Here is a 26,911-nt window from a genome sequence, read left to right on the forward strand (position 1 = left end):
GCTTTTTGGAAAAGCAAATCAGAGCAGGAACTATACATTTAATGGTAAGGTCGTAGGAAGTGTTGCTGAACGAAGAGACCTTGGAGTGCAGTTTCATAACTCCTTGAAAGTGAATTTGCAGGTAGATAGGAAAGTGAAGAAGGCATTTGGTAAGTTTTCCTTTATTGGACAGAGCATTGAGTGTAGGAGTTGGTCATGTTGCAGCTGTACAGGACATTTAATGTGGAGAAGGACATGGAAGTTATAGAGTGTGGGGAAATAGATGGTAACGTCTTGAAAAATGACCATATTACAGAGGAGGTGGTGCTGGATGTCTTAAAACACATAAGTGGTTAAATCCCTAGGATCTGATCAGGTGTACCCTAGAACTCTGTGGGAAGCTAGTGAAGTGATTGGAATATTGCGTGCAATTCTTGTCTCCTTCCTATTGGAAGGATGTTGAGAAACTTGAAAGGGTTCAGAAAAGATTTACAAGGATGTTGCCAGGGTTGGAGAATTTGAGCTATAGGGAGAGGCTGAATAGGCTGGGGCTGTTTTCCCTAGCGTGTTGGAGGCTGAGGGGTGACCTTATAGAGGTTTATAAAAATCATGAGGGACATGGATAGGGTAAATAGACAAGGTCTTGTCCCCAGTGGAGGAGTCCAGAACGCGAGGGCATAGGTTTAGGATGAGAGGGGAAAATTCAAAAGGGACCTAAGGGACAACTTTTTCACACAGAGGGTGGTGCGTGTATGGAATGAGCTGCCAGAGGAAGTGGTGGAGGCTGATACAACATTTAAAAGGTATCTGGATGAGTAAATGAATAGGAACGGTTTAGACGGTTATGGGCCAAATGCTGCTAAATGGGACTAGATGAATTTAGGATATCTGGTCGGCATGGACGAGTTGGATTGAAGGGTCTGTTTTCATGTTGTACACCTCTGACTCTGACTCCAGTAGAGTCTCACTGAGGATACCCATATCTGAAGTTTCACCTCAAAAATGTGCCTTATTTTTGAGGCATTTTGATTTTTGGAAGGCTCCTGATATGTGATTGCTTTGTAGATTTTAATGTATCACCTAAAGTTGTGTTTGGAGGGAATACTTTGAAATTTGGTGCAGTGCTGGTCACAAGTCTGGAGCTGTGGTGACAGTTTGAGCAGTCTCAGATAGTTAACTAAGCCACAGAAACCAGTTTGTGGTAAATCTATGCAGAATGCTACTCTTGATCATCGCCTTTCAATTCCAACTTCTGTCCAGAGACTCCTACACAATCAGTGGCATCGCTGGTGCCCTCCACAGTGAAACAGCCTTTTGCTTCACTTTTCTAGGGCCAGCTGTGTTCCAGGAGCCATTGGAGAATTATCAGAAATATCAGCACCTTCACAAAAGGAGGTGAGAAAACTGGAAACGCAATGCATTCCTAATTTTACAATTCAAAACATTTTACATGTACAATCACGATGTTGTCCTTCATATAGATGCATGTGGTGACATTTGTGCAATGCTTTGTGAGCTGGGCACCAGTTTCTCAATCTTGCTAATTGTAGCTGAAGGGTAGGATGTGGCTATTGACAAACTGCCTATCCCTATTTACCTTGGGAATGTAATCAAAATAGATTTCCTTCTTCAAAGTTTTTCTTTAAAGCAACTAAGTGGTTTGCCAGACCACTTCACAGGGCATTGAGCTAATCTCATAGTTTAGACCAAAGTTACCAAATCCAGAAGTCCAAGTCCATCAATTCTTGCCTTAAGAATATTAGTGGGCAAGTTTGGCTTTTCAGACAATCTGACAATCTCATGGTCATTTTTTTTCCTTTGCTTGCTGATTCACAAATTTCCAGATTTACGTAACTCAGTTTCACAACTTGTATCGGTACTGGTAAGCTCCCTTCCCGTTGGCTTACACCAATCTCACTCTGCACTTCTGAGGAGGAAGAGTTATGCAAGGTTTTGTAGTGAATTTTAATAAGAATAGTGATCATGAATGTTAGTTTTCATTGGGCGAATTTATGGAAGTCACAAGGATAATGGCAAGTGTGGTTTGGCTTGGCAGGATGTGGGTGTTGAAGTTTTAGTTCATATAGCTTCTCATAAGGAAAAAAGTTGATTGAAGGGCATTGAAGATGTCATTTAGAAGTAGCCTGCAGCAGATAATGAGTTGTCAGATCTGTAATTATCTTATTTCCTTCTCCCTTCCTCCTTCAGCATTTGAGTGTCATTTGCAATGTTTCAATCCAATAAAAAATCCTGTATCAAGAGGGCATTGGACAATTTTGACTTAAAGCATCTACCGTCTTCTCATCTATTTCTTTTAGTGGTTTGGAGTTGAAAGCATTGGTCCTTGAGATATCTACTGAAGTCATTTTACTTTCTTCTTTGTGCTTTGGAATTATGTCCTTTCCCTCAACTTTGAAAATGAGTACTGAGTATTTCTTCAACACGGTGAACATCATTAGCCTGAAATATTTTTTTCTCTGCACAGATGCTGCTGAGTCATTCCAGCTTTTGTTTGTTGTCTATTGTAGTGACTTCTAAATTACAGTTGAGATTGGGGCATGATTGGGTCTGGATTTGCTGGCATTTGCTGTCAAGTCTGATAACTGTGTAAAGGCCATTTGGCAGAATGCAGAGATTGAAAGTACCCATTTGAATTAAATCCTACCAGGCTTTGGCAATAGGGAACAGAGAAATTTGATGAGAGGGAATGATGTCATTTGTTTCTTGTAATACAAAAATATTTCTAAACACGCACATCTCTGTCTTTCAGGTAACCGCTGCCCGTACAATGGGTACAGTAATTCCACCACCTCTGATTCGTGGTGGTCAACAGGGAATCTCAAAACCTGGATCCCAGCAGAACTCTCAGATAGCAATGCCACCATTAGTGAGAGGAGCACAGGTAAGCAGCTGGCTTTCAGGATCACTGAGTATTTTCCAGGTTACTGAATACAGGAGTAGCCACAAAAATACCCAGCTTTATTTTGTTTTGCATGGGCTTCAGTACAGAAATGAATCTGACATCTGATTTAGGGCAGGTGAACTTGGCAATTGTGATAGTTCATCTCCTTTATACAATTAGATCCACCAATAACTAGAGTTGTAGGCCAAACGTGGCAAGTAGGACTAGTTTAGTTTGAGAAATCTGGTTTAGCATGGACAAGTTAGACTGAAGGATCGGTTAAGTGCTTCAATCAATTAATAACTGTACTTGGGGGAATTAGCCGTCTACAATTTGCTTACAGCAAGTTGATCAGGGTCAAAATGAACTCAGCGATGCTTTTTAACATGATTTGTTATGAAGCCTCCTTATTTAAGGACCAACTTTGCTTGGTCCCTCAGTAGCTTGGGTAGTAAACACAAATCATTCCTGAAGAACGGCTCATGCCCGAAACGTCTATTCTCCTGCTCCTTGGATGCTGCCTGACCTGCTGCGCTTTTCCAGCAACACATTTTCAGCAGTAAACACAAATGGCCAGATTGTTACAGAAGGTCCCGCATGTCACTCAGAGTACATAGAATTGTCTCTGTGCCCTCTGGCAACATTGGACACGTGTTAAGCGCAGCCTTGTCTGTTTTATTCATATTTGAGAAGGATATCGTTAAAACAAAATGTTAATTTCAGTATAAAGGGAGACCATACAGCTATCAAGCCTGTGTTCATGCTCTTTCAGTGGAATTATCATTTCTCTCTCAAAAAGATAAATTGTTGGAAAATTGTTTTTGCTTTTTTTCTGATCCAATATCTGCTGTTCTTTGCTTTTGTTATAATTTCTCTCTCCCTAAATGCAAATTAATCTTAATGTCTGTGCTATTTAGGCTTTAGTTAGTATAGAACAGTACTTCAAAGCGACTTTTGGAATGTCGCAATCATGTCTTTGGTATGACTACTAGCATTTTAAAGACACCAAATGGCAAAAAGTTTTCCCAAGCACCATGATCTGTAAAGCATAATTTAATCAATTATTGACTTTGTATTTGTGTAGTGTTCAGGCAGAAAATCTTACTACAGTACAGAAGTGTAAATCTCCTTTGAATAATCTCTCACATGGTTTGATGGGGTTAATCTCTTCAGCCATGTGCTCGTGGTTTGTGAGATGATTTTGAACACCCTGAGCACTGCTGTATTTTTGTCCTGAGGTGCTGTTATCGCTGTCATGGTGCACAGTTATTTATGACAAGCATTTGTACGTAGTGGTTCTTTAATCTGTGGTTGTTGAATTAATAAAATGACAAATGTACTTGCATGTAAAGGTTTTAAATAATTTTTATATCTTATGTAGGAAGCAGGGAAGTATGTGCTGCAAATACGTTGTGCCCTCTTCTCTTTCTGCCTTATTGTCCATAGATATACGTCGCTTTGCTCCTGATCCTCAAGTTTTTACTTTGGTTTTGCATGCTTTGCTGACATCCTATCTTTTGAAATCTGCTTCATACAGTGGAAATTGTACAATATTGGAGATTTCCCTTGATGCAAAGTGCTGCTCCAGCTGTGAGCACGTTACTTGTATCTGTACAACTGCACTGTAGTGTGATATAACAATTAGGCATCCTGAGTAACATCTTCCTTTTCTTGTCTGCCTTGCTTTCATTTCCCCCATCCTGGTCATGCCATTTCATCCATCGCTGTTCCCATTCTGTTAGCCAATGTCTGTTTCTCCCCAGCAAATCCACGCCATCAGGCCACATGCCAGCACCGCTCCACCACCCCTGCTCCTGGCCCCACGGGCTTCCGTGCCGAGCTCCGTGCAGATGCAGGGCCAGAGGATTCTTCAGCAGGGACTAATCCGTGTGGCCAATGTCCCCAACACCAGCCTGCTCGTCAACATTCCACAGGTAAGCTGTCAATAGAGGCTGGATCTCAATCTCATAGATCTCAGTCTCATAGATCTCAAACTGGGCCCTATGTGAAGCAAGGATGGGTGATGGGCATCTGCATTTTGAAACTCAGATTTGGAGGAAGGGAAGGAGCACTGAGACAATTGAAGGGTTCCATGGCTTTTGAAATCCACATACAAAATGAAATAAATTGGAGATGGGTAAACCCTGAGCAATCAGACTTGGTAATTACTATCCAATCTGATATGGGAATGTTGTACTTAACAATGTTACTTTTGGAATGGTACAGTACCAGTTTTGTTTCACTGTGTTAGCAAGTTAGGTACATCTAAGGAAAACTGCAGAGTAAAGCTCCCTCCCACAAGAATGTTAATCTCCATTTTGACCCTTGAATTTGTTCAATATTTCTTCCAGAGAATCGGTTATCGTTTTTGTGTCATTTTTAATGGTATTAATCTCAGAATCTTCCTTTGTAAACTATAGTACTATATCACACATGTGAAAACGTTGCATGTAAAAGAGTGTTTTAATAATGCCTTTAAGAAAACAGGTATTTTCTTACAGATATCGGTGAGATGAAGGTGATTATTTCTCACTGCAGAGTCTGTCTATCTTTGGCAGGACCCTGGAGGAAGCACTAGAAGCAGGTTAGCAGAGATGGTGGGGAGCAAAAGCACAGGAGGATTTTTTTATTCTTTTAGGAGAGTGAACATGCTGGCTGAGCCTGCGTTTATTGTCCATGGGAAGGTGACAAGCTGCCTTCTAGAGACACTGCAAGTCCGTTTGGTGTAGATACACCGACATGCCATTAGAGAGAGATTTCCAAGACTTTGACCCAGTGACACTGAAGGAACAACAATGTATTTCCAAGCCAGGATGGTGTGGGGGCTGGTGAAGAGCTTACCGGTCACAGTTTCCATATATCTTTTTGCCTTTGTTCTTCCTAAAGGTCGTGGTTTTGGGTTTAGAAGATATTGTCTATGGATCCTCGGTGAATTTACAAAGAGCACCTTATCTATGGAATTCTTACCTCAGAATGGATACCAGGACAATTAGTAAACCTTGAGATAAATTTTGAATTGAATTCATAATAGATTGAAGGGTTATGGAGAGTGGACAAGAAAGTGGAGTTAAGGCTGAGATGAGATCAGTGATGATTGTGATAAATGGCAGAGCAGGCTTGAGGGGCTGAATGGCCTACTCCTGCTCCTAGTTCTCATATTCTTCCATTGAAGATCAGGGGTCATCAATCTTTTTATTAATGAGAGTTACTTCTGATTAATGGAAAATATCACAAGATGCTAAAACATATAAGGCAAATTAATTGATAAGGGTACATATTTAACTATTGCAATTGAATTACAAAATATATATTTGAAACAATGAAAAATTGATCTTTATCTTTATTTCAATGTAAAACTTGACACTGCAGACTGCCCACCAGTGCTGCATAGTCTGGTGTGTATCCTGAGAGGGCAACTGATGGAGTCATGCAGGTACTCGTTAGGCAGGAGATTTATGGCAGATTCATTTGAAATCAAAGCAAAGCAAGGTCATTTTGAAGGCTGACCACCTCCATTTCCAAAGTGATAGTCAAGATTAAACAGCAAACTGATTTGTTCAGAAATGTCACTAACATCCGCTTCCATGAAGAATTTTGAAATAAATACCAGGCTGGGCTCCAGTTGCTCATCATTCAATCTATTGCTGAACTCTGACCAATGTACTTGTTAATGTCCACAATCCTATCCTTACTTAGACCACAGAAGGAAAGTGTTTAACTAGCCTTTTCTTGACTTGCTATGCCAGAAGGTATCGTTTTGACATGAAATCTTTCACTGCAGTAATCATGTCAGCTGTTGTCTTCTGATTCTCTTTGTAACTAACTGTTCTAAGAGTTTAATTTTTCGGTCATATCTGTTAAAAACATCAAATTAAGTAGCCATGCAATGTTTGATAATTGAGTGGTATCTTTGTTCCTTGACTCCATGAAAGGTTTGATTTTCAATAAAAATGAAATAAATCAATACAGTATTTTCCTTCTGCTAAGCTATTGGCTTTCAATGTGCGTCAAAAGATTTCCATAATCAGGTAACGTCTTGAACTTTAGGTGGTGTTTGACTTTTGCAGGAATTAAATTAATAATTCCAATAACAGGAGACATAACATGATCAAAACCGATTATCTAGCACAAATTATCTGTTGTTGAATTATACAGTAGTAGTTCAGGAAAGGAAGGAAATCAGTATATACCTGGTGCATGACACCTGACCATTGTTGATGTGTTGTCATCTATCTTTGCCACTACCTTCCCCAATGGCTCATCTTTTGTTTTGCAAAATACTTCTTGACTTCATTGTGCATATTACTCCATTGGTTGTGGATTTCAGAGCAACAATGGTGAAGTCTTCAAATATGATTCAACCATGGGCAATTAGGCAGTGTCGCTTGTGTCTACCGATATATCACATTGATAAAAGACCACTCGGGTCATCCTAGTCTCCTTGCTTTTGCAAAGTTTCCTGACTCTCTGGTAGCTCAACTTTCCAAGCTTACAAGACACAGCTTCCTGTAGACTCTGCTTCACTCTGTGAAGTTTCTCTGGCTACTGTTGGTGGTGACTGCCCTCTGTTGTCAACCCAGCTTGTGGCAACAAATGGAATCACTTGCCTTGAATCCAATTTGCAATTGGCAGACTATTCAATTGGCAGGTGATGAGCCACCAGTCACAAGCAATCAAAATGTTGGTGACCTCTGCCATTGATGGTGCATACTGCAGCTACTGATCATCAGTGATGGTGGGAATAAATGTTTATGGTTGTAGTAACAGCCAATTGGGTTGCTTTCCTTTGGATATTGTCAAACTTCTTCAGAGTTTCTGGAGCTGCAGCCATCCTGGCAAGTGGGGAATAGTCTAGCACACCCCTGATTTGTTCCTTGAACATGGTGGACAGGCTTTGGAGAGTGAGTAGTTCAGTTGCTCTTTGTCAGATTCCTAGTCACGGACTTGTTTTTGTGGCCACAGTATTTATATGGCCAGCAAGGTTTATTTTATGGTCAATGGTAAGGCACCAGCCCACTCCTGCAGCCCCCCAAAAAAGGATGTTGATATTGGGGGATTCACTGATGATTCAGTAAACATCAAGGGATAATAGTTAGATTTTCTCTTGTTGGTTATTGTTTGACGCTTTTGTAACATAAATGTTACTTGTCACTTGTCAGCCCAATCCTGATTATTGTATGGATCTTGTTGTATTTGGAGGTGACTTTTGATATCTGAGGAGTCATGAATGGATCAGAACATACTTCTGCCCACCACTCAGTCACTCAGTTTGGACTTCAGTGTACTGGATGGTTAGGTTGGTCCTGCGTTATGAGCTCTCTGCAAAGTCTCAGAATCTAGTTTGAGAAACATTTATGATCAGCCCTGAAACCATTTATCTGCCCCTTCTCCATATCCCTTGATAATTTTACCCAACTGACTGATAAGGCAAAACATTGCAGATTGAATATAATGTGGATAAGTGTAGGATTATCCACTTCACTAGGAAGAATGGAGATGCAGAGATTGGGAAGTGTTGATTTCCCAAAGGCCAAGATGTCTTCATTCATAAGTCATTGCATGCGAACTAGTAGGTACAATAAACAGTTAGGAAGGCAGATGACTTGTCGGCCTTTATTACAAGTGGAATTACTACAGAATCACTTCACGTGGGTGGTAGGTCATTGAATTGTTGTATCCTAGAGGGCTGTGGAAGTTCAGTCATGCACTAAGTTCATAGCAGAGAGAGATTGATAGATACTAAAGGCATCAAGGGATATATAGTCACGAGGCACACGGATACAGTGACCAGTCGAAGTACCAGGGGTAGGGGAGTCCAGAACTAGAGGGCATAGGTTTAGGGTGAGAGGGGAAAGATTTTAAAATTACCTGATGGGCAACTTTTTCACGCAGAAGGTATTGGATGAGCTGTCAGAGGAAGTGGTGGATCAACTGCAGCATTTAAAAGGCATCTGGATGGGTACATGAATGGGAAGGGATTAAAGGGATATGGGCCAAATGCTGGCAAACAGGATATCTGGTCGGCATAGATGAGTTGGAATGAAGGGTCTGTTACCATGCTGTACATCTCTAAGATTCCTATGACTATAAATGGAAATGATGCAGAAAAGTGACATGAACGTGAATGATCATCTATGATTTACTTGAATGGTGAAGCAAGGTTGAGGGCCAGAATGGCCTAGTTCACATATTTCTTATGTTTCATCCCTTCTGCCTCTCCTTCAGAACAATACTGCAAGTTTCATCAGGGTGCCACTTCAGGTTCTCACACCAGTATATTTCCCACTCGTCCAGTTAATTTCAGAAGAGGTCATAGCCAAGTCTAATCCTCCTCTTGCCTCAAATGCTTCAGATTGAAAATATCGGCAACATGGCTTTAACCAATCTCTGAATCTTCAGTTCAGTTGAAGGAAATAGCACTCCTGGTTGAAGTCAAATAACTGAGGCTGGACAGTATTCTCAAGTGGTCCTTGTAGCTGTGTGTGTGTCTCAGGGATGTCTTTGCCCATTCAGCCACCAGGGATTCACTGAGTAATTTTAAAGTTGCTGTAATTGACTGTTTCTTATAATTGTTTCTGGAAAATAGACTATTTATTGTGTAGTGCCCAGTTCACTGAGAAATAGATTGGAATTAACAAGCCCTATTGTGTCTTGCAGCCAGAGCTTCAGGCATTGTGATTTGATGTGAGGTTATTTTTTCTCCATTGTATTTTCATTAACCTTGTACGACCTCAATCCATGTAATGCTATATCTAATACACTGAAGTTTTATAAACCTGTGCACCATATAGAAATCTTTTTAGTAACCACCTGAGGTTTCCAGGTCATTTGTTGATCATTTAGTGGGAGGAATAGCACAATGTCAGAGTTAACTCTGGTGCCAAGCAATGAGAAAATGAGTTGTTTTCTCAACAACTGTCCTTAGCCCCACTCCTGGAAAATGCAGGCCTGAGGAGCATTAAGGACTTAGCATGTGTGATGACCTACCCAATATCTGTTCATTGGTTTGCTGGGCAAGGGTTTGTAAATGAAAAATAGAAATAGCACCAGCTGCAAGTTCCCTTCTAAATCACATGGCATTGCTGCTTGGACATGTAAACTGTTCATTCAACACCACTGGGTCAGGTGCTTTCATAATGAAAACATACATGGTGCAAGTTGGCAGCTTCTCGAGAATACTTGGGGATAACCATTGGAGTTGCTGGTAGCACATCCATTTAGTGACTCCTCTAAAGTTTCAGTTGAACACAGTTGATTCATTTCATTGAGTGCTACTTTTAGACTTTTTTTACATGGCCATAAACACACTGTTTCTTAAAGGATGCAACAAGGAGAGTATTGCCCAGGTCTGTAAATGAATGCATGAATCTTTAAATATTTGTGCTTAGTAGTAGAGGGGTTAATGATGCTTTTAGAACTAGGCTGCAGGAAAAATCCATGTACTTGATAGGAGAAAAGATAATATTGAGGTGCTTAAGGGAAAAAATGTTTGTCATTTCTCAATTTTAGCCAAGGAGTCTAATCTCTCGCATTGTTTTGCAGGCATCGAGTACGATGAAAGCTTCAGCATTGAATTCGGCTCAGTCAAATGCCAACACCAATACAGTGTCGTCAGTCATGAATTCCAATGACTCACCAGCTAGTCGGCAGGCAGCAGCTAAGCTTGCTCTCCGGAAGCAGCTGGAGAAGACATTGCTGGAAATCCCACCCCCCAAACCACCAGCCCCCGAGCTGAACTTCCTACCCAGTGCTGCAAATAATGAGTTCATCTACTTGGTGGGACTGGAGGAGGTGGTACATAATCTTCTAGAAACCCAAGGTAGAGTTATAGTTAAGATAAAGAACTGCAGATGCTGGAGATCTGAAACAAAAATAAATTGCTGGAGAAACTCTGGCAACACCTGTAGAGGGAAAACAATTAAGGTTTATAGTCCTATTCTGAAGTAAGCACTTGTTAGTATTTTGTTAGAGTTGTAATTCTTGAGTGCAAAATTTTGCTGATTGATTAGAGCCGTAGAGACTGGGTCAGGGATCCTAAAATTGGGGTTATTGATCAAATTGTGGCATTTCTTAAGTACTGGATTTGAGAAGTTATAGTCTTCAAAGACATAATAATACGTTATACGGGGAGAAGCAGTGTTATAATGCTAATGTTATCTGACTAGTAATCCAGACCCCTAGGCTAATGTTCTCGAGGTATAATTTTGAATCCCACCTTGGCAGAGAATGAAATTTGAATTCCATAAAATCTGCAATGAAAAGCTAGTCTAATGTCAACCTTTTAACCACTGTCACTTATCATTTTTTTTAAAACCCATATGGTTCACCAATGTCCTTTCGGGAACGAATTTGCTATCCTTAACCAGTTTGACCTCCTTGTGTCCAGACCGACAGTAGTGTGGTTGACTCTTAAACTATTTTCTGAGTAGTTAGAGACCAGAAATAATTGCTCGCTTAGCCAGCAGTGCCCACACCCTATGAATGAATATTTATAAAATATTCATAGAATAATGTAGCAAAATCACCCAACTTACCTGTATTAGCTCTTTAAAAGGCCTGTCCAGCTGGTGCTGCTGCTTTTCTCTTTGCTCATACACATGCTTTTCCCCTTTTTAAGTGTTTTTCCAATTTCCTTTTGAAAGTTACTATTGAATTAGCTTCCTCACCCCCACTGACTCTTCAGGCATTGTATTCCAAATTATGCCAATTTTTTTTTTTGTCAGCTATTAAATCAACGTTCTCCATTATTACACCAGCCTGGATGAAATCCGCTTCTCTCAATCTTAGCTTTCAGACAAGAAGACAGTTGATCAGCCCACAATTTTAATCAGTGATTATAGAAACCTGTCCCAAAATGCTAACTCTGATTTCTCTCCAACAGATGCTGCCAGACCTGCTGGGCTATGTCAGCCATTTCTATTTTTGTCTCTGATTTACAGCATCCACAGTTCTTTTGGTTTCAATTGCTGATTATGTTTTGTGAGTTTTTTGCAAGTTGTGTTTATGGATGAAGTCAGCTATGAATTTGAAGACTGCAGTGTAAACCTGAAAGGGTTGCTTTTGATTTTAAAAAAAATTTTGGTACAAGGTGCAAGTATTTCAGATTAACACTCCATCTACATGATTCCTGATGAAGGCCTTTTGCCCGAAACGTTGATTTTCCTGCTCAGATGCTGCCTGACCTGCTGTGCTTTTCCAGCACCACTCTAATCTTGACTCCATCTACATGATCAGCCCAACTACAATCAGATGATTTCATATATAACAAAGGTTTTACTGATGCAACATGGCCTACTCAGCTGAGTTTGTATATAATGTAAAGATTTGACATCTCTGGAATATTTATCTCCAAGTTAACACCTCATAACAGAGTATCTGCTCATTATCACATTGTTTTAGGGGCTTGCCGTGTGAAAATTAGCTTCCACATCTTGCTGCATGACAACAAATGAACAAGGAACAAGAGGAGGCCATTTGGCCCTTCAGATCTCTTCCGTCATTCAGTATTATAGTTGATCTGATTTTAACCACAATTCTACATTCAGGGATCGGTTAGCTCAGTTTGCTGGACATCTGGTTTATGATGCAGAGTGAAATAATAGCATGAGTTCAATTCTGGTGCTGGCTGAGGTTAACATGAAGGGCTCACCTTCTCAACCTCTCCCTTCGCCTGAGATGTTATGACCCTCCGGCTAAGCCACCAGCAGTCACTTTCTCTTAATAGGAAAGCAGCCATATGGTCTAGTAGAACTATGGTGGCTTTACCTTCCTTACCTTTACATCTGTGTACCCCTGCCTTAAAAGTTCTTAAAGATTCTGCAAGCAGTTCCTTTCGAGAAAGGAAATTCTAAAAACACTCAACCCTTAGGGAAAAAAATATTTCCTCAACACTGTTTTAAATGGGCACCCCTTATTTTTAAACTGTGACCCCTAGTCTAGATTCCCTCACAAGGGGAAATGTCCTTTCCACAAGCAACCAGTCAAGTGCCCTCACGGTCTTGTATGTTCCAATTAAGTTACCAATGGCTCTTCAAAACTTGAGTGGATACAGGTCTAGCCTGCCTGACCTTTCCTAGTACAGTAACTGTACTTCAAAGCCAAAGTACTTCAGTAGCAGTTTAAAGTTCAACAGAAACATGTTTTTTTCCAAGTCTGAGCAGTTCAGTTGCAAAGTGGGTAATTTATTTCCCTGCCTGACCTGCTGTGCTGTTCCAGCAATAAAGTTTCAGCTTTGATCTCCAGAGTCTGCAGACCTCACTTTCTCCTAGTACAGTAACTGTACTTCAAAGCCAAAGTACTTCAGTAGCAGTTTAAAGTTCAACAGAAATATGTTTTTTTCCAAGTCTGAGCAGTTCAGTTGCAAAGTGGGTAATTTATTTCCCAAGTTAACCAACAACAACACATTACATTTATATAGCACTTTTAACACAGTAAAACATCCCAAGATGCTTCAGTAATGAATGTCCAGTATTTGATGGGAGTTAAGCTAAATCTCCCCACTCCCCAGCTTTGACTGTCCAGCCATGGGTGTGAATAGGCGATGGGAACATTTATTTTTTGTTCATGGGATATAGATGTCACTGGCTTGTACATTTTGTTTTGACCATCTCTAATTACCCAGACTGAACCCTATTGCTGTGGCTGTGGAGTAAGCCAGAATGGGTGAAGAGCAGATTTCCTTCTTGAAAGGACATTAGTGAACAAGATGAGTTTGTGGATGGGTGACAATTGATATGGTTGCTATTAAATCTGCATTTTAATTCCAGATTTTGTTGAAATGAATTCAGATTTGAACCCATGGAGTCACACAGCATAGAAACAGACCCTTTGATCCAACTCGTCCATGCCAATTGAGTTTTTTAAATTAAACTGGTCCCACTTGCCTGTGTTTGGCCCATTTCTCTCTAAGTTTTTCTGATTTATGTACCTAGCCACTATCTCTGAACAAGTTGTCCCTCAAGTCCCTTTTAAATCTTTTTCCTCTCATCTTAAAAATATGCCCTCTAGTTTAGAAACTTCATACCTTAGAGGAAAGACCTTTGTCATTCGCCTTATCTATCCCCCTAATGATTTTAAAAACCTTTATAAGGTCACCCCTCAATCTCCTCCACTCCAGTGAAAGAAGACCCAGCTTTTTCAGCCTTTCTTTATAACTCAAACCCTCTAGTCCTGGCACCATCCTTGTAAATCTTTTTCTGAACCTGCTCCAGTTTGATTCTTTACTTCCTACTGCAGGGTGACCAGAACTGTACAAAGTAATTCAAAAGTGACCTCACCAACATTCTGTACAACTGCAACTTGAAGTCCCAACTCCTATGGCATGAACTCAATGGTATGAACAATGAAGGCAAGTGTGCTAAACGCCTTCTTAATCACCCTGTCTACCGGTAATGCAACTTTCAAAGGACTATGTATCTGAATCACTCTGGTCAACAACACTGTCCCAAGCCCTGCCATTAACTGTATAAGTCCTGCCCTTGTTTATTTTACCAAAACGCAATACCTTGCATTTATCCAAATTAAACTACATCTACTCTTCAGCCAATTGGCCCAATTGATCAAAATCCCTTTGTAATCTTAGAAAAGCTTCTTCACTATCCACTATTACCACCAATTTTGGTATCACCTGCAAAATTACTCACCATGCCTCTGAAATTCTCATCCAAATTGTTTATATCAACCCATGTCCCCAAAACATTAGCCAGTGGTTCTAGATTACATGCCCAGTGTCTAATGACTAGGCTACCATCTCCTTGGCGACCCTCACTGGACCATGTTCCGACAGTGTTCCATAACCTTTTAGAGGAGACTTTTCCTGATATTCAATAAAATGGGTGAAAATGTTCTCAAGACAGTGGATTGGGTGTAAGGAAGAAATCTGTTTATTTGGCCGCGATGTGTTTCTTTATATTCATAGGTAAAAGTTCAGTACAGGGACTGACCCAAGAGCCATACGCCTGTTCTCAATGTAAAACTGATTTCACCTGTCGCTGGAGGCAAGGGAAAACTGGCACTATCATGTGTGAGCAGTGCGTGACGTCCAACCAAAAGAAGGCATTGAAAGCTGAGCATACCAATCGTCTGAAAGCAGCATTTGTGAAGGCCCTTCAGCAAGAGCAGGTGAGCAATTTAAAAACCTATCCATTAGTAAGCCCGTGTTATACAGTGATCGACCTGTCCCCACCAGAACTATACCTTCGTTCAAGACAGACCTGCCCCACCAGTACTGTACCCCACTGTTATACAGTGACAGACCTGTCCCCAGCAGTACTGTACCCCAGTGTTATACAGTGACAGACCTGTCCCCGCGAGTAATGTCCCCCAGTGTTATACAGTGACAGACCTGTCCCCGCCAGTACTGTCCCCCACTGTTATACAGTGACAGACCTGTCCCCAGCAGTACTGTACCCCAGTGTTATACAGTGACAGACCTGCCCCCGCCAGTACTGTCCCCCAGTGTTATACAGTGACAGACCTGTCCCCACCATTAGTGTAACCCAGTGTTATACAGTGATAGATCTGTCCTCACCATAACTATACCCCTGTATCATTCAGTGACAGACCTGTCCCCACCAGTACCCTACCCCAGTGTTATACAGCGACAGACCTGTCCCCAGCAGTACTGTACCCCAGTGTTATACAGTGACAGACCTGTCCCCACCAGTACCGTAACCCATTGTTATACAGTGACAGACCTGTCCCCAGCAGTACTGTATCCCAGTGTTATACACTGACAGACCTGTCCCCCAGTGTTATACAGTGACAGACCTGTTCCCACCAGTACGTACCCCAGTGACCCATACTGCAAACCCATGTTCTACAGTGACATACTTGTGCCACTCTGTAGTACTGTACCAATGTGTATTTAAATAATACTTGTTAATTTTTTTATTTAATGTTGTCATGTGCCCTCTGTATTGAGGGATTGATACTCTGTTGCTTTGGAGGATAAAGTTTGTTTAATTTGTGAGAGGAGAGAATTCAAACCGACCAGTGACTAGCTCAGTTTCCAGGATAATTGTCTCTCTGGGGCTGGAATATGAAATATCTACTCCAACAACAATCCAAGTGACTTTGGAGGATGATAGAGGTCTCTGGGCCAGAGCCTGTACTACATGCAGATAGCTGTCTCCATGCTGCATAGGTATGAAGGAGATACTGGTGGAGAAATAAAAACATTCCTCTATTTTACAGGAGATTGAGCAGCGGATACTGCAACAGACATCATCAACTGTACAGAGCAAGCAGGACTCTGCAGTACAGCACCACACGTTGAAACAGGTATGGAAGACAAGTAAAAGCAGAGTACTGTGAGTGTTGGAGATCTCAAATAAATGCAAAGTGCTGGAGAAGCTTGGCAGGTCTGAGTGTACTCTAGGAAAGAGACACAAAAAACTGCAGATGCAGGAATCCAAAGTAGACAGGGAGGAAACTGGAAGAGCACAGCAAACCAGGCAGCATCAGATGGTGCAGAAGTTGATGTTTTGGGTGTAACCCTTCTTTGGGACTGGGGTGGGTGTGGGGTGAGCTGCAGATAAAAGGGGAGGTGGGGGATAGGTGAAGGGTACAACCTGATTGGTCAGTGGGAGGATTGAATCCAATTGGTAGAAGGGAGTAGGGGGATGGGAAGGGAGGTCATTTGAAATTGGAGATTTCAATGTTGAGTCCTCCAGGCTGTAGGCTGCCCAGGCAGAAGGTAAGGTGATATTTCTCCAAGGACCTGGGTTCATCCAAGGACTGTCCATCCAGGGCCCCAAACAGTCTTTCCAGGTGCAACAAAGGTTCATTTGTCTCCCTTCCAACCTAGTTTACTGCATCAGGTGCTGCTGATGTGGCCTTCTCGACATCAGGGAGACCAAACAGAAACTTGGGGAACTCAACGAGCATCGCAGCTGGGTCCATTAGGGCGACCGGACATCCCAGTCACCCCTCGTTTCAATTCCCCCAACTACTCACTTTCTGAGATGACCATCCTTGGCCACCTCCGTTGCCAAAACAAACCACAGCTCCTATTGGAGGAACAATGCCTTACCTTCCACCTGGACACCCTACAGCCCAGAGTACTCAACACTCAGTTCTCCGCTTTCAAATAACCTCCCTTCCCAGCCCCTCCCCCTCCCTTCCACTGCTCCCTGACACCAACTGGATTCATTCCTCCCACTGGCCAACTAGGTCATACCCTGTACATGTCCTCACCTATCCCCACTTCACCACTCTGCCCCCGCCACCCTCTTTATCTGCAGCTCCCCCCACACCCACCCCCAGTCCTGAAGAAGGGTTACACCCAAAATGTCGACTTCTCCATTTCCTGACGCTGCCTGGCTTGCTGTGTTCTTCCAGTCTCCTACCTGTCTATTCTTGGAGAGAGAAGCAGAGTTAACTGTGGCAGTCATATTGGATTCAAAATTTCATCTTTTTCTTTCTACATTGGTACCGCAAGACCTGAGTTTTTCCTGATTTTATTTTGATTATAGTGGACAAGAGTGTCACAAAATTAACTTCTTAAATCAGCAAGCACTGAATTGCGAACCTGTCTCCTGGATTAGTTTGCCTGTCCCAATTCTGGCTTCTTGCAGCAATTGCTTGTGCTCACAGCAAATGAGGTATTTTTTCAATGGAGGTGTCCACGCTGTGTGTGGGCAAACTTGAACATAGCATGGATGCAGTGAACGTGTTAGCATGTTGCAGGATTAACAAGTGCCCCTTTCTCTTCTGCATTCCACATTAACTCCTCTGAATGCTCTGCAAGGTAGAAAAATGCCTTGCAGACAGGCCACCTATGAAAGGTTGCAGCAGAAATATAAATGTTTTGCAGGATAAAATTCATACAAACGTAAAATTCAATTGAGTGGTATATTGCTTGACTTTGACCAATTTGTTGAATAGATTCCTGAGTTCAGAGTAACTGAAGTTTTTAATAATTGTGAAGTTCCTTCAACTATAACCCTGATTGCCAAATGGAGACTGGAAGGAGCTAGAACCAGCCTTTACTTGGAATCAATTTGTTCAGAGTGAAATGTTACGGGTGTGTTCTTCATCAAAGAATCCAGGTCCTGTGAGTGTCTCTTTGTGTGCTTAAAGAATCAAAACAACTAAATTAATTCATTGCTGGTTGGCAAGAGGTCTCTTTATGAACACAAGTTAGACCTTTATTCATTGGAATTTAGAAAAATGTGGAGTCATCTTGCTGCAGCATTAGGAATTCTGAGGGGGCTCGACAGTGCAGTTGAGAAGTTAGTTTGACGAGTGGGGAAGTCTTGATTTGGGGAACTTAGGTACAGAATATGAGGACATTCTTCTCCTTGTAAAGGAACTACTTCTGGAGGCTAATAAATTTCTGGAAGTCTCCAGCCCAGAGATTTGTGGAGGCTGGATCACTGAAGGTATTTAAGGAGGTGGTGGTTAAATTGTTGAAACATCAGGGAACCAAGGCATTAGCACAAACGAGTAGTTGAGGACTAGGGTGGATCAGCCATGTTCTTGTACAGTAGTGGGCAGATTGAGCTGAATGGCTTTTCTTAATGTGTTCAAGTGACCGCCCAGTGCTCTTCTCCTGTATATATTTGACCTCAATTGATACAGTTAACAACTCAGTTCCTGAATTGAGATATGGGTAACAGGACTGTTTCAAATCTCCAGTTTTGATATAGAGCTAAGTGGTTGAAATAAACGCCCTGAAGATATTGTGAGCTAATATGCTTGTTAGAGGCATTCACCTCCCATTTTAATCCATATCATTTTTATATAACAAAACATTAAAGGTCCCAGTACCGACCCTCGTGGCACACTATGGGACACTGGCCTTCAGTCACTCAAACACCCTTCCGTTCTTTATGTCCTAACATTAAGCCAGTTTCTGATTCATCTCGCCAAGTTTCCCTCAATTCCAAGTGCTTTAACCTTTTCAATCAGTCTCCCATGTGGGATCTTGTCAAAAGTTTTGCTAAAATCCATATAAATGACATCAATTGAACTTCCCTTATTCACACAATTGGTCACATTTTGAAAACATTATAACAAATTTGTCTGGCATGACCTCCCTCTGACAAAGCCATGCTGAACCCATGCCTTTCCAACTGAGTATTAATTTGTTCCTTCAGAATTCTCTCCAATAGTTTCCCTACAACTGATGTGAAACCAGAATTTCCTGGTTCACCTCTATCACCCTGCTTAAAAAGTGGAACCACATTACATGTCCTCCAATCTGCTGGCACCTGACCCCAGCCAGAGAGGAATTAAACTTCACTGACTCATTAACAGGCAGAAAGATTAGATTGGGGTGATGGAAGTTTAGAACTCACTCACTGAAAGTGTGGGAGAGGCAGAAATGCTCATCACATTTACAAAGTATGTGCACATTCACTCCAAGTGCTGAATCATAAAGTCTATGGACTGAGAGCTGGAAAGTGGAATTAAGGTGGATAGCTGTTTTGGCCAGCATAGATGGGGCAAGTAAGTGTTGTCCATTTTCTATGTTTCTATGCCTTGCGTGCTGTCTGAAGACTCCAGTGTTGACTGTCTTGCCCTGTTTGTGCTCAGACCTGCCACTATCTCTGCTGCGTGCCTAATGAGCAAAACCAGGGGAGAGTAAAACTTATTGAGAAGGAAATTGATGAAACATGAAAGCTTCAGAAGGGGTTTAAGCAATTATGGCTGAACTTAAAAGCAAGCTTTGAATCTTTAAAACTGATTTTTCAAGTCTCGAATGATGGCCATGAATCCATTGCTGATTATCAGAAGAACCCATCCTGGATCACTGACGCCCTTGAGGGAAGGAAACTGCTGTCCTTCTTTGGTCTGGCCTGTGTGTGACGCCAGACCCACAGCAATGTGGTTAACTCTTAATGGCAATTGGGGATGGGCAATAAATGCTGGCCTAGCCAGTGATGTCCACATCCTGTGAGTGAACTTTTAAAAATTACTGAGATTTCTTCCCATCCAAGGATCAGAGTTCATTCAGAATAATTAGGTCTTATCTTTGTCGAAAGAAGCAATGCAGCTGAACACTCTAAAAGACAGACAAGAATTGTAATTTCACGAGGATGAGCTATAGTTGGAGGTGAGTAATTGCAATTTTTGTGCAGCAAACTAAGTATTATCTTTGATGGTTAGGGCTGATGCAGAGCAAGGGGAGCTTAACTTTGCATCCAGCCCACCTTGTACTTGACCCGAGAGGTTTTCTACAGGCTGAACCAGTGTGCTCAAATGTGAGAACTCTTCAGTTCCAAAGTTCGTTATCTTTTGAGTACAGAATCCGTGTCAAGAAAGTGGATCATGATTGAATTTTAATGTTTCTTTTAGATGTGTAATAACGTGTGGTGAATTTAATTTATCCAGAGCTCTGGGCAGCTGTCTCGAGGGCCACAGTCAATTACAACCAACCCCCGAGGAGTGCTGCACACGTTTAGCCAATCGTCTCAACTGCAAAATGCTGCTCTTGTCAGCAGGCAAAATAAGCACACCGAGCGAGCTGGGAGCAAAGGCAACACCACCACCTGGAGGAAGCAGATTAGCAACACAGGTAGAACAGCAAGATATTCCATTTATTGTGTCTCTGTCTCTTGCTAGCAGACATTCTCAGTCTGCACATTTACTGTGTAAAACAATATGACAGCTTTCGGCTTTGCTTCAAACTGAGTAGACAGCAGGTTGCTTGAACCTACCCTGATGTCCAGCATGACCTCTGTGGGGTGGAATGCAACAATTGTTTGCATTTGCAGAGGATCTTCAACATAGTAAAACATCCTAAAGGAGCTTCCCAGGAGCATTATTAGCCAGAGTTTGAAACTGAACCACCAACAGCTCAAGGAAAGAAAAACGCCATAAAAAGGGCGGAGTGTGACAGAGATGTAAAGGAATGAAACTGCAGTTTCCAGTTGGTGAGAGCAAAGAAAGTGGGGGATTGACCAGGCCAAAAATTGGAGCAATACCCAAAGTTCTTCAAGTAGAGGAAGTTACAGTTAGTGAGGGGAACACAAAATTAAATGGGGCTAATATTGACATGGAGGGAAACGCTGAGAATGCTGGAAATCAGTGAAGTCCTAGTCTGGCAACGCACAGTGAAGTATTAATTAATTAATCATCCAGACTGACTCCCAATACTGAGGAGACAGAATCATCAGCTCTGTTTAAGCTAATTGTAGCGACTTGGCTGGTGTTGAATTCCGTGCTGCATCAGCATGTGTATTCTTTGTCAGTGTCCCTATAATTTGCTGTCTCTTGCTTCTCCCTCCTTGTATCCACTGCTCCCTGCTGCTGCTGTTTCCTAATCTTTTTGTCTGATCAAGTCTCAGTATATTTTGTTCCTTTCCTGGAGTAATTTATTTTTCTTGTGATTTTGCATGTTTTTAATGATAATTTCACTGCTGTCTGTTTTTAATGTATTAAGGATACATGTCCAAGCTGTGTTGTGTTCTGTGGGACAGGTTTTCTTTGCATTTCCCCAGCTTGATCTTAATGTAACCATAAGCCTTGTATTTCATCAAATTCCTACAGTATGGAAACAGACCATTCAATCCAACAAGTCCACACTGACCCTCCAAACACCATCCCACCCAGACTCACCCCACTACCCTATCCCTGCATTCCCCATGGCTAACCCACCTAGCCTACACATCTCTAGGCACTAACATGGACAATCCACCTAGCCTGTGTGAGGAAACCCATGTAGACACAGGGATAATGTGCAAACTCCACACTGACCATTACCCAAAGTTGGAATTGAACCCAGGTCCCAGGCACTGTTAAGGCAGCAGCAGTAAGCACCGAACCACTATGCTGCCCCATTTCTGGATGCTGTTTACTCAAGTTTGTAGTATGAGTTATCTGAGGGAAATGAGTGTGGTGAAGAGTAGCATGCTGTGTGCTATACTTCATAAAGGCCTGTATGGAACATTGCTGGAGAGGTTGTCAAACATAACTAAATACTTACTTTCTTTCAAAACAATCATGCATTGCCCAATTTGGATTAAAATTAAATTTAACAAGATTCCCAGAAAGTTGCTTTACAGATCCTCCAATCCGTTGCAATACATCTCCCAGCATTTATTTCCGTGAGTATTCCCTCTCTCAGGTCTGAGAAATGATACAGCAAGTATCATTATATCGTAGCTGTCATGCATTTTAAATTATTTAATTTGGTGCAGGTAACTGCTTCATAATCTAATCTAGAGTGCTTCAGAAAATGTGCATTGAGCACAAGCTAGAGTTGAATTTGACTTTGAGACCTGAAAAGATGAAAGCATTTGTTATGGTCAAGATTGATAGTTGATGGGAAACAAGGTAATGGTGGAGTGGGGATTGGTAACTCCAGTATGCTAGCTTCCAGTCAGACATGCACAATTTGGGATCAGCTCATCAGATTCTGTCAATAATTCTGAAAATATTGTTTGTTTTGGTGCAGTGAGTAAGTTTTGCTACTTTCAATTTTAGGGGTTACAATGGCATACGTTAGCCCGAATCTTTCGATGCACAAGACAACTTCAGCCGTGGAACGTCAGCGCGAGTACCTGCTGGACATGATCCCTTCACGATCTATCAGCCAGTCGGCCACCACATGGAAATAAATTGGGATGGGGGTTGGGGGGAGGGAGAGGGAGGGAGGGAAATAGCTCCAAGAGACAACCGCCAAAACCTTGCACCCCTCTTTACTGCTAACATGCAGTCCAACAGTCAGAGAGGTGTGGGGCCCGCGTCAACCCAGCAACCCAGCCATTTTCCCATAGCTCTGTTCAGATGAAATCTGGATTTCTTTGCCTTTTGGACACTTCTTACACAATGTATAAGGAAAATTACAACATGTGACTATTAGGAATGAGTATTCATTTTGTTGGATTATAATGAAAATTGTATGGGGAAATGAGAATTTTTTTTACTTGCTCTTTCTCAGTGTGTGTGCGTGCGTGCGTATGAGAGTGCGTGCCTGTATGTATAAATGAGTGTGAGCCTGTGTGAGCGTGTGCCATTGTTTCTCGCCTTCATAGTATAAAGGACTGCACCATAGTTCTCAAGTTCTACATTAGCTGTATAGTTTTGTTTAGGGGTTTTCTCTTTCTTTATCATGTCCGCAAACATACTAACAGTGTCAATCATTCTGAGGGTTGAAGTTGAGAAGAGGACTTTTGAGTCAGTTACAGTTGTGACAATTTGGAGCGTTGCATTTTTAAGAACAGATTTGAGATGCAGACTGGGCAATGTTGAAGGATCACAAACTAGTGTTGTCCAAAGCATGAGGACTCTACCTACGATGATATATGTTTGTAGCTTCTACTCTTCCATTCCTAAAATGTTTTTGTTTAATTGCTTTGAAGCAAACAGTGATTTCTCTGCAGATTCCAACGCCCCTCTGCGCCTTGCCCACTTGCAACCCAAGCTTTAAATGGGGGTTTCCTTTTACAGCAAAAATTAAAGTTTGGCTGAAAAAAGTAAGTGGCTATGCACAACGTTGTTAGAGGATGTGCAATGATGCTGATGATTTCCAGTGTGTGTTTCCTGGCTGTCCCATAACTCACTTTCCATCAGTAATAGTAATCAAGTAATTCCTCCTGCCCTTTCACAAACCCCAACAAATGCACATTGAACGTAAGTCAATTTGCAAGCAGCATATTTTACACTGGGAATAGACGGGTAACCTAAGACACGGGTCATTTTCTATTGCTTTGAGTGGAGAACTTATTTCAACAAGGGTTTTGTGTGTTTTTATTTGCAAGTTCAACATGAAGTTACTCACTGGTGAGCAAGCTACCCTTGAATGCCATTTCCATTCAAGTCAGGGATATGACCTCAGCACTGACATTCCTTCACTTTGCTGAAGAGACTTCAGGAAGGGAGGGTTTTTTTTTCTGCTCTCTTTCTCCCCCACCACCTTTGTTGTGGGTCTACTGCTGTTTGGAAACCTCCACATTGGAGTACTTGATTAATTACCCCATTAGTATCAATCTTATGGCAGATCTAGCTCCCATGCTCCTGATGCTGGATTTTTTTTTATGTGCCTGGATCTCTGTTCCATAATTATTAGAGGGTTGGGGATAGATTTTTCTCTTATATGCATACATTGAACCTCACTACAGGATGGTGCTCTTGCATTTTACTCCCAGTCTATTTGAGAGAGGTGTCCTTACCTGAATGCTGCAGTGCTGTAGTCGAAGATAAGCCATGCATTTATGTTTGGAAAGGGGCAGGCAGGCAGACAGAAGTGGGTTGAAGCGATTTGATCATGGGCACGTTGCTGCTTGAAGCTAGAGCTGGGAAGAGATAGACGTGATAAAAAAAGCACAAACATCCACAGTGTTAAACTGTGCCCAAGCAAGTACATGTTCTGTTTTGAACTCTGAGAAACTGGAATTGGCACTGTTATTTTTAACTCATTTGCTTCACCTTCCAGTGCGAATAATTTCCTCCTTCATTTAGGGAGATTTTTATTTCCCCTCCTTTTTTGTTATTTAATTAGCCATTTGGAAGCCATTAAAAAGATTTTGCCAGTTATCTCTGTTTTTCTCCTGTAAACCTTAAGGGCTCTCTTGAGCAAGAAATTTAATATCACCAGAGTAATATTGTTGAGTGGAGTTGGATCATTGCAAAGTGTGACGTTGTAATTTTCAGAGATCCCGATATTTACGTCTGATCAGATCCCCATCGTGGAAATGGGTCAAAAGAGAATGTTTCCAATTTAATAATGTGCATAAAGGTAAGAGCTTATGCACTATAAGGGACAACAGAGACTTAGTGAGTGTACCAGTATGCCATAGAACAGTATTTACCAGTTCAGTCTTTGTTGATCTCATCAGATGAGGGCACTAAGAAGTGTGTGGAAGTGCTTCCCTCTGCCTTTCTGTCCCTTAAGTTTGGAAAAAAGTTTACCAAAGTTCATGCTGCTGCTGGTCATCAAGTGACTCCAATTTGGAAGTCCATTTACATGTATGGAAGAGGGTAGTGGGATTTGTATGGATCCAAGTCCCAGTGAAAGGGGGCAATGAGGAGGCTTTCACACTGGTCACTGCTCCAGATTGTCTCCTGTATACTGTTTCTGTGTTACTACCAAAAGAATTAATCCCCCTCTTTTTAAAAGAAGCAGTTGCCTGGATATATTGACAAGTGTCTTTCAGTATGTGTTTTTTTTCGTTTGGAATGACGTGGGGGCTGCTGGAAGGATGGGTGGATTGCTGGCAAATTAATCGGTTTTGTAACATATTGGGTGGAGCTGGGTAATTGAAAGTTATCTCGGAGACTCAGGTTCTCTGTTGCAATGTACATAACTGAAGTTATTTTTTTGTTGTAGAAGTTTGAGTTTGTTGCGATCTTTATTGGATCTTTCCGCAGGTTGACGTTCACTATTCAGGGTGGATTGTAGACTTGGAGTCGGAGCAGAAAATGGCCCCGACTCAAATCCACCTGGAGGTTGGGTTAGACTGTGTGACGGCTTTTTAAAAAAAATTGTCCCCAATTCTCTCTCCCTTTTCTGTCCTCACTGCCCAGCCTGCTTTCTAGGTAGAGTTGAGCTCTGCTGACTCTGCTCATGGCCCATTAAACAATAGAAGAGGCACTTCTGTCCTTGAGTTGGTTCCATTGTCCTCGCTCCACTTCCTCCTCTAGCTGTTTACATTCTGAAATTGGTTGCATCCTACTTGTTTTGAAGAACCAAGCCCAATGTATTAAGTTTATGTAATGCTTTATAAATGGCAAACTGTGTGCCCTGTACCTTTTGCTCTTTCTCTTTCATGGGTAATCCCTTAAGTCTAGGATTGAGAACTCGAGAATAGAAGGCAAAAATGTGCTTCACGATGGAGTGGGTTGATAACTTCAACTTGTCCACCATCCCATATTGGGACCCCCCTCTTCCTGCTCCCCTTTTCCCCTGTCTGGGACAGAAAGGGAGGGAGATGCAGGTGCAAGGCTGTGATCTCTGGAACCTGGGTTCAGATTGAACCCCACTTGGGATGGAAGTTGTCTCTTGTCCAGCAACTCGTGTTAATTTGGGGGCATGCTCAATCCATGTAGTTCCCTGTGGGAATAGGCCTCCTCACACATGTTTGGGCCATCTGGTCAGGTAAGGTCATTGTCTTTTGTTTTTGGTTTTATAGGGAGAGGGACAGGTAACCATGTTTGACAATACTTTTATATTTTGAAAGAAATGTAGATCGTTGTGCCTCTTTTGAACGATCAGTAACAAATTGATACCAAATAAAGTGCCCAGCTTCACTGCAACAGCAAGCGTTTGGGTTGCAGGCTGATCAGAAACCTATAACATCCATCTTCCTCCTCATGCCCATTCCAACTCTCTCCTCCCTTTCCTTCCGCAAAATTAGTTGTTGAAGCAAAGGGGAGGGGGAGCAGGAGCAGAGCAACTGACAGTTTATAGAATGAATGCAAACATCCCAGAAACCTCAAGCACATATTGTCTGAAAGCAGAAACAGTTTTCACGTGGGAGCAACTGTATACATGGAAATTACTGCAGATTTCACAGAAAACCTGCGCCATGCAAAAGGACTTTTATCTCCACTTTGTATTGTCAGCAAATTATATTCCAGCTGACTGAAGTCACAAGAGTTGATGCAGACCTATTGGTTACCTTCTGGACCTTCCATTTACTGTGACTATAGCCTTTACTAGAAAAATTTCAAAGATATTGCTCGAGATGCCCGTTCCCACTGAAGCTCTGCTGGGAAATTTAAATCCATGCTTGAAATGGATATTGTATATTGTAATGTGAGGGATTTTTAGCATTTGAATGACAAATAAACAGGACAAACAACATTGTGGCACCACTGTCTGTTCCGTTATGGTGTTTGTTTTATTCTTTTTGTACACAATATGAGGATATCAGCGATGAATGAAGATGCTCCCATTTTCAACACTTGGCATCAAGTACACTCAGGTAAGCTGCACTTTAGGTGCATAAAGTAAAATTCACTTGAAGTGTCTGATCAGAATCTCCTTATAAAGCTAAATGCAGAATAAAACTCACTTTGCACTGGTCCCATAAAATGATTCCAGGGTTGAAGCAGGGTGAAACTTGTTCAACCCTGATGAGG

General features: G+C 41.7%; 1 protein-coding gene across 7 annotated transcripts in view; it reads left to right on the forward strand.

The window, feature by feature from the left end:
* The window catches only part of gatad2ab (GATA zinc finger domain containing 2Ab), a 102,099-nt gene extending 75,461 nt beyond the window's left edge, over positions 1-26,638 (forward strand). For 5 of the 7 annotated variants that reach the window (XM_043721459.1, XM_043721458.1, XM_043721460.1 and 2 more), the window contains 7 exons: positions 2,750-2,881; positions 4,624-4,815; positions 10,424-10,700; positions 14,799-15,001; positions 16,076-16,162; positions 20,219-20,402; positions 22,313-26,638. In XM_043721459.1, the coding sequence (XP_043577394.1) occupies positions 2,750-2,881; positions 4,624-4,815; positions 10,424-10,700; positions 14,799-15,001; positions 16,076-16,162; positions 20,219-20,402; positions 22,313-22,446 (1,209 nt within the window). In that variant the 3' untranslated portion in view covers positions 22,447-26,638. The remainder of the gene's footprint in view (positions 1-2,749; positions 2,882-4,623; positions 4,816-10,423; positions 10,701-14,798; positions 15,002-16,075; positions 16,163-20,218; positions 20,403-22,312) is intronic. The other 2 variants (XM_043721461.1, XM_043721463.1) reach the window with 1 other exon arrangement.
* The last annotated feature ends 273 nt before the right edge of the window (positions 26,639-26,911 follow it).

The sequence above is a fragment of the Chiloscyllium plagiosum genome, chromosome 31, assembly GCF_004010195.1.
Source record: "Chiloscyllium plagiosum isolate BGI_BamShark_2017 chromosome 31, ASM401019v2, whole genome shotgun sequence".
NCBI lineage: Eukaryota > Metazoa > Chordata > Chondrichthyes > Orectolobiformes > Hemiscylliidae > Chiloscyllium > Chiloscyllium plagiosum.